The sequence below is a fragment of the Buceros rhinoceros genome, unplaced genomic scaffold (assembly GCF_000710305.1).
Source record: "Buceros rhinoceros silvestris isolate BGI_N320 unplaced genomic scaffold, ASM71030v1 scaffold35723, whole genome shotgun sequence".
Lineage (NCBI taxonomy): Eukaryota > Metazoa > Chordata > Aves > Bucerotiformes > Bucerotidae > Buceros > Buceros rhinoceros.
The window spans coordinates 22,723-31,838 of NW_010405984.1; the positions used below are offsets into that span (position 1 = coordinate 22,723).

At 42.2% G+C, this 9,116-nt stretch overlaps 1 protein-coding gene across 1 annotated transcript in view; it reads right to left on the minus strand.

Annotated features, from left to right (window-relative positions):
* The window catches only part of XDH (xanthine dehydrogenase), a gene marked incomplete at its 5' end in the record, with an annotated part of 20,709 nt that extends 12,583 nt beyond the window's left edge, over nt 1-8,126 (minus strand). The window contains 7 exons of the mRNA XM_010133929.1: nt 613-699; nt 1,248-1,335; nt 2,815-2,948; nt 3,691-3,815; nt 5,823-5,919; nt 7,464-7,583; nt 8,003-8,126. Coding sequence (XP_010132231.1) covers nt 613-699; nt 1,248-1,335; nt 2,815-2,948; nt 3,691-3,815; nt 5,823-5,919; nt 7,464-7,583; nt 8,003-8,126 — 775 coding nt within the window. The remainder of the gene's footprint in view (nt 1-612; nt 700-1,247; nt 1,336-2,814; nt 2,949-3,690; nt 3,816-5,822; nt 5,920-7,463; nt 7,584-8,002) is intronic.
* Between the last annotated feature and the right edge of the window lie 990 nt (nt 8,127-9,116).

The following is a 9,116-nucleotide window of genomic DNA, read 5'->3' on the forward strand; positions in this document are numbered from 1 at the left end:
TGCTGAAATTGCTTCATTTTTGCAGAAAATTATCAAAGACTCAGTGGACTAGAGAAAGAGAGCTAAAATAAGTATGACTGACACCAGACTGTTGGGTTGGTGACTCACATGACAGAAAAGGAGAGCATTTTTACTCATCATCACGATATTTCTTGGAGACAAACTCAGAACTCAGGCCGATTCTTGTCCTCAGCACTCGTGAACCCAGTGCTAGCTTTAGACTAACAAGCTTGTTGGTTTAGGCACTCTGCCCTGATCAGCCTATTGACTTGAATGTTTCTTGTTCCCCAAAGCTAGGGAACCATCAGACATCTTGTGTTATGCAAGAAGTCTCCTGTTGCAGCTCTCTGTAACGCAAAGCAATATTTCTTGACCCTTTCACCTAATCCAAGTTCTTACAGCATCAATAAGAATTATGTGGCACATGCCAAGGCAGGTCAGTTGGCTCAGAGAGCTGTTGTAGAAGTTCCAGACACCCATCAATGCCTGTTTTCAGTCACTTCACAGAGCCGGATGTACCAGCAATGCTGTAGACAACAACTCAGGTCAGAGCAAATGTTTGCCCAGGGAAATGTCTTCTGCCTAGTTGGCCATCAGAAAATTTTTACTTACACCATAAGAGAGGTCTACAGAGTTGCCTCCATTGCAGTAGTATGACACCTCCAGACTCTTGACTTTACCATTCTTCATGAAACCAACCTGTCAAGAGAGTGTCCTCAGTAATGGGTTTTCTACAAAATGTTCTGTTTTGTGCTTGACTCCAAAAACTGAACAGACTTCATACAGGCAAAAGGCTGAGTGTCCTCTGCTGCAGCATCGCACAAGCACAGGCAGCAACTGAGGAAGCTTCTCAGTACAGGGTCCACATATTCGTCTTAATCTTGCTTCAGAGAACTCTTCCAAAATAAATGCCGGCCACTTGTCAGAGCCATAATTTCGAACGAACAGTCGTACGATACTGTACACAAATGGGGGAGTATCGCAGAGCAATGTGATTGTCAACAGGGACAAAGTCTTGGTTGCAATGAAGAGGGAAGTATTTGTGCTAATGGCACAAGAAGGCAATCATCCAAGCCAAGACTTCAACAAGAAAAATGTTTCGACCCAGCCAACCTGATCCATTTGCAGCAGGGGACATCAGCAGTAAGACAACCAGAGCTACAAATTTTTCGTAGCATCTTACTACTCTCTAAAGTTTCTGGTGGCAACACTGGGACAATACGCATTCATTTCCTACATATACATACCTTGTACCTCCCCAGGAAGGGATGTCTCCCACCACTTATCAGCATGTCTTCATCTCGATCCAGCATGCACCTTACTGGGCGGCCAGTTCTGTTAAAGGATACGTTTATCAGGCAAAGCCTGAAACGCACAACAGTTCCTACAGAGCAAGACTCTCCTCTTTTTGATGAGCATTGTCTTTCCAGAGAGGCAGGGGGAGTTAGGGGTAAACTGCTTGGTTTATGTATCTTCCTCTTAAGAAAATGGCAAGATTGAGTAAAAAACTAAAATAAAATAAAGATCTTAGCCGTGGGGACCTGCTTGCAAAAACTCTTGTGGAGACATATATTAAAGAGAAGGATAGTTGCTTGCAGAGACAGATGCTAATAACTGAGTGATCACTGTTTTCCAGACTATTTCTCAAAGCACTCTTTTAGCTTTGCAAAGTAGAACGCCATATGAGTTACATAATAATGCTAAGTACTCACTAGCCTTTAATTTGACCGTGGTTTCTTATTTGCATATTTATTGTCCAAGGAGGAAAACAAGGAGAGGAGTTGCTGCTCTTCATTTCCTAACAATTCTGCCTTCCCTGTGCCTCTCTTCAGGCTGTAAAAATATCTAGGGAATGCCATAAATGTTATTTCATTATCTCTAGGATACAAAACAGTGGTCTGGCTGGCAGAGATAAAGGAAATTTAAAAATGCACTTGTATTACTGATTAATTAGAGAAAGTAGGTGGTTTGCTCAGAGCAGGAAAAATAAAGGTGATTTAAGTTCAAGTTCTTCATTTTGGCTATTCTCTTCCAAAGGTATTTTATCAAAGCACTGCTGTGTTGCAAGATCCATCTAGCATTGCCAATAGCATGCATCCTCACCCACGAGGGCAGTACTGGGAAGGGCAGTGTTATACATGGTGCACAAATACAATCTCAGAGGCCACGTTCACTCATAACCACAGAAACTTGCCCAGTTAAAGATTAGCCCCTGTCAAAAGTCCAGAACCCAGAAGCACATTTCCAATCTACACTTCACGGTCAGTTACGCTCCAGGTTCATTCTCTGAGCTTTTAGGGGTTTGAAAAGTGTGGGTTCCTGTTCAACGGCCTGCCACGCTTCCCAGGGAAAAATCCAAAGAGAGAGTCTGCAGAAGAGCGGAGAAACAGTGGGGCAAGGCTGGTGTAGTAGTTTTGGGCAAGAGACTCTCGTATCTCTTTCATACAAAACAACAAGCATGGCTAGTGCTGGATTTTTAAAGGGTTTGGGGTGAATTGAAGGAGAGGGGCAGATAATCTGAGATACAAGAGTTTTCAGAGAGCACCAAAGGAAGCAGAGTAAGGGGATTTCCCCTCTTTCCTATTAAAAGCTGACATTCACACATAAACTTAGCCCCTCTGAGCAGGTTCAATTTCTTCTACCAGCTAAGAGCCCATTAGACATCTCCTCTGGGAAATCTCAGGCTTGTTATAAGCTGGACAGTAACAAGACATGAAGAGTCTTGAAAGTGCTCCAGTGCAAATGGTGCTCCAGAAAAAGGCAGGCTCGGACAGTCTGAAAGGAAAGAGCCCTGTTCCCCATACCCAAACTTACTTGAAGGCTGCGACAACCACTGCAGTTGTCAAAACAGTACTCCTAGTCTCTTTTCCTCCAAATCCTCCTCCCATCCTTTTCACTCGAACCACAACCCGATTTGAAGGGACTCCCAGTGCATTAGCAGCAAACTCCTAAAGAAAAACGGAACAGCAGGGCACGTGCATAGCTGAGCCAGCTTTAAGAACTAGATACCAACACATTGCCTTTCTGCAACCATCGTGACAGTGCAAACACTCTGTTACGTTGCAGGTCTTATTGGTCCTGCAATTGGATTTGATGCAGTTGGAATAACTTAATAATAAGCCCGGTATTTCATCTCTGAGGTGGGAAAGCATACAGTGCTTCAGCAGGCAGCACCAGATTCAGGAAGAGACTGACATGAGATGAAGTTACCAAGACATAGGTCTCATTTAGCATGGTTTGATGTCCATACCACTCTGTCTGTTCTCCTCACTCTATCACAAGACCTTTGGACGGTCTTGGTGACTCAGTAAATGGGTCAAAGACGCCCCATAGTGCCAGTAGCCTGTCTCACAAGATGGCAAAGTATATACAGCCAGTGTTTGCACCACCTCTTTTTCTGCCATGTCATTGAGCAACTATGCCTACATGAACATTGAACAACTATGACCAGCTGGCACCCTCTGCAGAAAGAGTTAAGCATGAAATCCTGGTACTAAAGATGTGCTGTCCACCGAGATGTCTCGGTCACCTGGAAGCAGGACACCCGTAGGATGAATATGGACTTTAGATCCCATACCCAACTCTAAGCCTATGTGTTTTTTCTTTTTAATTCAAGACAAGATAGGACCTATTGTAAACCAACCATTTATCTGGTCTGAAACTGAGAAACAAATGTCAATAAGACAGTACCTGTGTCTTCATTGGGTTTTGGGTTGACACAAAGAGTTCCATCTCACCATCTTCTCCCTTTGGCACAGCCAAAGTACAGTGAGTTTCCAGGTAGAAATGCTCCTGCCCGCCAAGGTACATCTCTCCTAGAAAATTGAAAGAAATGCCCCAAAGATAGGGTGTTCCTGGTGTCAGAGGGTGTCTCCTGCAAGCTCCTGCCCTTTTGACACGTGTTAAGTGACAACCCTTTGCACTGCCCAGCACTGGATATCCCTAGCTCTAAAATAGACACTTCTGGTTTGACATTTAAAGAAAAAAGAAAACCGACCAAACAAAAAACCACAAAAAGAACAACACCCCCAACCAACCAACCAACAACAAACCTCAACAAAACCCCACCAAACCAACCCATTCATGCTCCCCTTGCCTCTGCTTTCTAGAAATCTTCGGTCCAAAACACAAGTGCATGGCATTTCAAAAACAACCGTGCACATCATAAACAACATCCCTTAAGACGCAGGGTTTGGTGCCTTTCAGGCTGTGCTGATAACACCATTGATAGGGGATAAAAATAAACCAAGCACAGTCTAGCTGAGCAGATCAAATACAAGGTTACAGGCTTTGAAATGGGGGAAGAAAATTAGAACCCCAAAATGCCTTAAGATCTAACTGGGAATCAATGGTCACTGCATGTGGCTCTTTCCCACGACATCCTACCTGGCATTGCTGAGGGTACAATTTCCAGCCATGCTACACACTATTGAATGTCAGAACCAACCTCCTCTCTTAGTCATGGCCCTGGCCTGTTCAGCTAGCATGAAAATTAACATTCAAGTTCTCAAAATCCTGTTCCTCTCTGCCTTTTATTCAAGCCAGCAACAACAGAGTAGCTGCCTTCATTCCATACGTCAGCGAGAAAGGCACATTTGCGTGCAACAACGCCTACTCCGGTATGTAGCAGGGGGTTGGCCTGGCATTTACACAGTATTGCAGCCTTTTAAATAACCTATTCTTCTGGCTCAGAACTGTTTCTGCCTTGCCTGGCACGGTGTTCCCATTTTATATAGCATAGTACACTCTAAGAAACAGTTAGCAACCGTTTACGACACCTTTGAAGCACCCGCCGAGGAAAGTCCCAGCAATGGATACTGAAACAGAACAAATAACCGGCCTGGAAATGGGTGTTTCGGTTAAATAACTCCCCCCTTCCCCCACAGGGAAGTAAGGTGGGGAGGCTTCTCTGATCTTTGAGAACAATCCCTTCAGACCAGGCTTTGTGTCCGTAACTGACTTAACTTCCCTCTCAGATCCATAGGAGGGAATCAACACCCTCTTATCCATAGTTCTCCAAAGACCTGATGTTTGAGGCTTCCTCTCAGGAGCTATTGAACATACACCAACCAACAACACGCGTCTGGCACGGGTATTCCAGTTCACAGCTCTGACACTCTCTCCTCCTGACTCGGATGTTTTAAACAGCAGTTGACAGTTGCTGTGTTTATTTATGCCTTTACAACCTGCTTGGCAGACTCCAACTGAATAAAACCAAGGAGCACACCAAACCGAACTAAAACAAACAAAAAAACCCTCCTCAAAGAACAACAATCAATGTTTAAAAAGTGTAACAGGGCAGTGCCATGTTCTTCGTGATACCTTCAGCCACCTTCAGTGTTGCTAGATCAGGTTTTCAGATGCATGTATGTCCCATTTTCATAAGGTACAGTTGAATACCAAGTTAAAAGAAATTATCGGTCTATAAGATTCAGACCAGACACTGTCTGGTCAGGGAAAGGCTCCTATATGCATATGTTTCACCAAAAAAAAAAAAAAAAAAAAAAAAAAGAACCAAGACAAAACCCCAACAACTTCATAGAATATTTGCTTAAGAAAAATGTGTCCTGACTTCGGAGGAGATTTTACAGGGGCACAACTGTGAGCACCCAAGTCTGTTTGAAACTGAAATTAAATCTTTCAGGAGAATTTTTTTTTTTTATGTATATAAACAGTTAGTTGAAACTTAATATGAAATTAATTTAGCCCTGCAAGCCTTACTTTCATGAATTCAGCGTCACATGCATAAAAAGGAGGCTGACAGCTTGACTACTTTTGTCCAACTATCCCATATTAAAAGGTGTATTAATGCCTATTCTCACCTTCCAAAATGTGATCAGATTCTTCAAATCCTTTCTTCACATCTCCCTTCTTAATCCTCTTTATAGACTTGAGGAAGGATTGTTTCTCAATAGCTTCCTAGGAAAAACGACACAATAACATTGTTGTGAAAGCAGAGGGAAAACAAAGCTTCCTCTGACTGAAGAAGTGGTATCCAAGATAAAAAGCTCAAGAACTTATCAGACACTAACTATGGTAACAGTCAAGACTGGACCTAAAGCAGCACAAAATAATGTTGGCAACACAGCAATTTCACAATAAACACCATAAACGGACAATCCTAGATTGCTTCTCGTGACCCCTTACAGACCCAGAACCCCAAGGTCCGTAGCCACCACACCTATGACTTACAATTACGTTAACTATTCTCTGCGGCCCAGAAGGGGAGGAGGAGGAAAACAAAAAAGAGAGAGAGAGAGAAAAGGAGACTGAAGCAGAAAACTAAATCTCAGACAGGATGAGAATTTTTGCAAACCTAGTTTCACTTCTGAGCCATAACAATAACTTTTCCTGGGGATGTTTTGCAAACAGATTTCATGTTTGCCAAAACTGTAGCTTTCCATAATGAAAAAACAACATGGAATGATCAGACAACAACAAAATCAGCACATTTTTGGCACTCTCATCTTCCCTGGTTGAGTAAACACCTAGAAGCCTCAGAAAAGGAAAAGTTCTCACATGTTGTTCCAGAACCCACAAATCGTATAAAGAAACCAAACCCTCGCTCCACAGAGGACAGTACCAATGTCTGTACTAGACAATGCACAGACTCTGTATTTTCAGGAATAAAATTCACATTACAAATCCCATGGTATGAAATACTGACCATTAAAAACTAATTAGAATCCCATGGTTCTAATTTGTCCCCCATAAGAACAGCTTCATACATTTTTTTTCCTCTGATTTCTAGATGTGAATGCTCTATCTATGATATTATCATTTGCTTTTACTGTCACATAAGGAAATCTTGTCAACAAGCCTTCTAGTTGAAAAAAAAACAATCATGAAATAATAACAAATTGTTGACATTAGTTTCTTCAGTTTTGAGAAAAGCCACTTAAGGGCTGTGTTCGTACACTCAGTGAAAATCTTCACAATGGAGTGTGGAATCCTGAAAATTAATTCCATCAGCTTAGAAACTAGACAAGTGGTCTGCAGAAATGACAGAAAAGGAGTGCAGTGACAGAGCCCAAAGAGATGTTTTCACACCCTGTTAGCGAGTGTTATAAATCAGAGAATGAACGAATACCAATAAAGCCAGCAGGATTGTTGAACATTGAGAGAATACCGACAGCAAGCACCTGTGGGTAAGAACAGAACTACAGCAACCTGGTTAACTTATATAAACTTGTGCTGAGCACAACGTACGTACCGGATTTTGCTTTATTTGTTTTAGCTTTAAATAACACAGAACAAGTTAAAGTACTCCCAATCAGTATGACATCAAAGGTGTGACCTTTTCATATTTAAATATAGAAACTATTCCTTCTATCCATATTCTGCTGCACCCACAAAGACACAGACAAAATGTGTGGCTAAAGAAATCCCATTCTCACCCGTGTGGTTAACTAGACACCAGCGCCTCCCAAGCTAACCAAAAAAGCTGATCTGAGCCCTCTTACCTGAATTGTGACAATAGGTTTGAGCTCTTCATACTTAATTTTCACAGCTTTAGCCGCTCTTCTGGAATGTTCTTGTGTGTCTGCAAGAACTGCACCGATGATATGACCAACACAAGTGACCTACAGGCAAGATTAGGACCCACCATCACCTGTTGTGTATATATGCTCATCATCATTCTCTTCATCTGTTCCTTTTGTGCAGTTTTTCATCTGCTTGTTCTGACCAGTCTATGTAAAACCAGTCGAAGGAAAATGATCACAAACAGCTTTGGACAGCAACTGAGGGAGTGGTAACTCGGTACTGTCCCGAGCGGGACAGTAACTCGGTGGCCTGCAGCTTTGAGGACAGTCCAGATCACACAGAGGAGAGGGGCACGGGGCAAAGCCACTCAGGCCTTAGTGAATTGGCACCAAAATTTCTATTGACTCCAGTGCAGTCAGGATTTATCTCTGTGTAAGGCAGAGGACTTTACTGGACAATATGAGAAAACTTATCTCCTGAGCTCTGTGATTGGAAAAGGCTGTTTTTAACCACATACCACATCCTCAGCAAAGACAGTCTCGTCATGAGCGATACCAGTGATGTTACTGCCAGGAACGTCCTTGGCGGAGATGAAACACACAAACCCAGGAACACTCTGGGCTTCAGATGCATCTACAGAACTAAAGGAAGAAAGGAGGAGAGGCAGAGTTACTATTTCTCATCTTTTTGTCAGTGCTTATGATATACCAATATATTTTAAGTCTGATACCCTGAAGTCTGGCTATGCAAAAAAGGAGGAGTTTGTCACACGTGTATGATGTGAGACCAAGGCAGAAAGGGCTACATGTTAGACTAAAATCATTTGGGATCTGTATAAAAAGCTGAATCCTGACTGTAAGTCTGGTCACCAGTCTGCTTTTGGACTACACAGTATCAAACATGTTTTCCCTAAAACGTATCTGAACTTGATCCCATCACCACACGTGCTAAAGATCCCCTGACGCCCTTGACCAAAGACAGATCGGTGATAGTTATGGTATGTGCCTCTTCTTAGCTGCCACGATTCTGTAAAGGCAAGACACCCCCACCACCACCCATGAAATTTTACTGTAGATACATATCATCTACTGTGGGTTCACTTCTAGAGAAAAATGTGGCTGCGAGTCAGGGAGAAGTCGTTGAATATCAGTCACAAGCAAGCTGCAGATGTTTAAAAGGATGCAAAAGAAATGATGTTGCAAAAGACAAAAAGCTTCATGAAAGGCTTTCTTTGGTAATCAGCGAAAGAGGTATCTAACCAAAATGCTTGTCTACTTGAATCACATAAAGATTTAAAACTAAGTGACAAGCAGGACAGGAAGTAAATGGAAAAGTGCAAAGTAATTTAATTTTTATATGGAGCACTTAAAAAATGTATTACAACAGACTTTCAATCTCCTTTTGCAATATTTTGTACCTTGCCTATGTAATTGGCTTGCTTTACAAGGGAGCTGTTGCAAATAGAAAAGCTGTGGCTTTGTTTCTGCTAACTGAATGATTTATTGTCTTCTGTAAATTGCTGCAATTTTTTTAGCATGCTTATTTAGATTCCTGAAACTCCGATACAAACTGTGCCTGAAAGTAGCTCTTTGTGCATCCCAGTGAGCTACAGACTTTTTAGAATAGACATT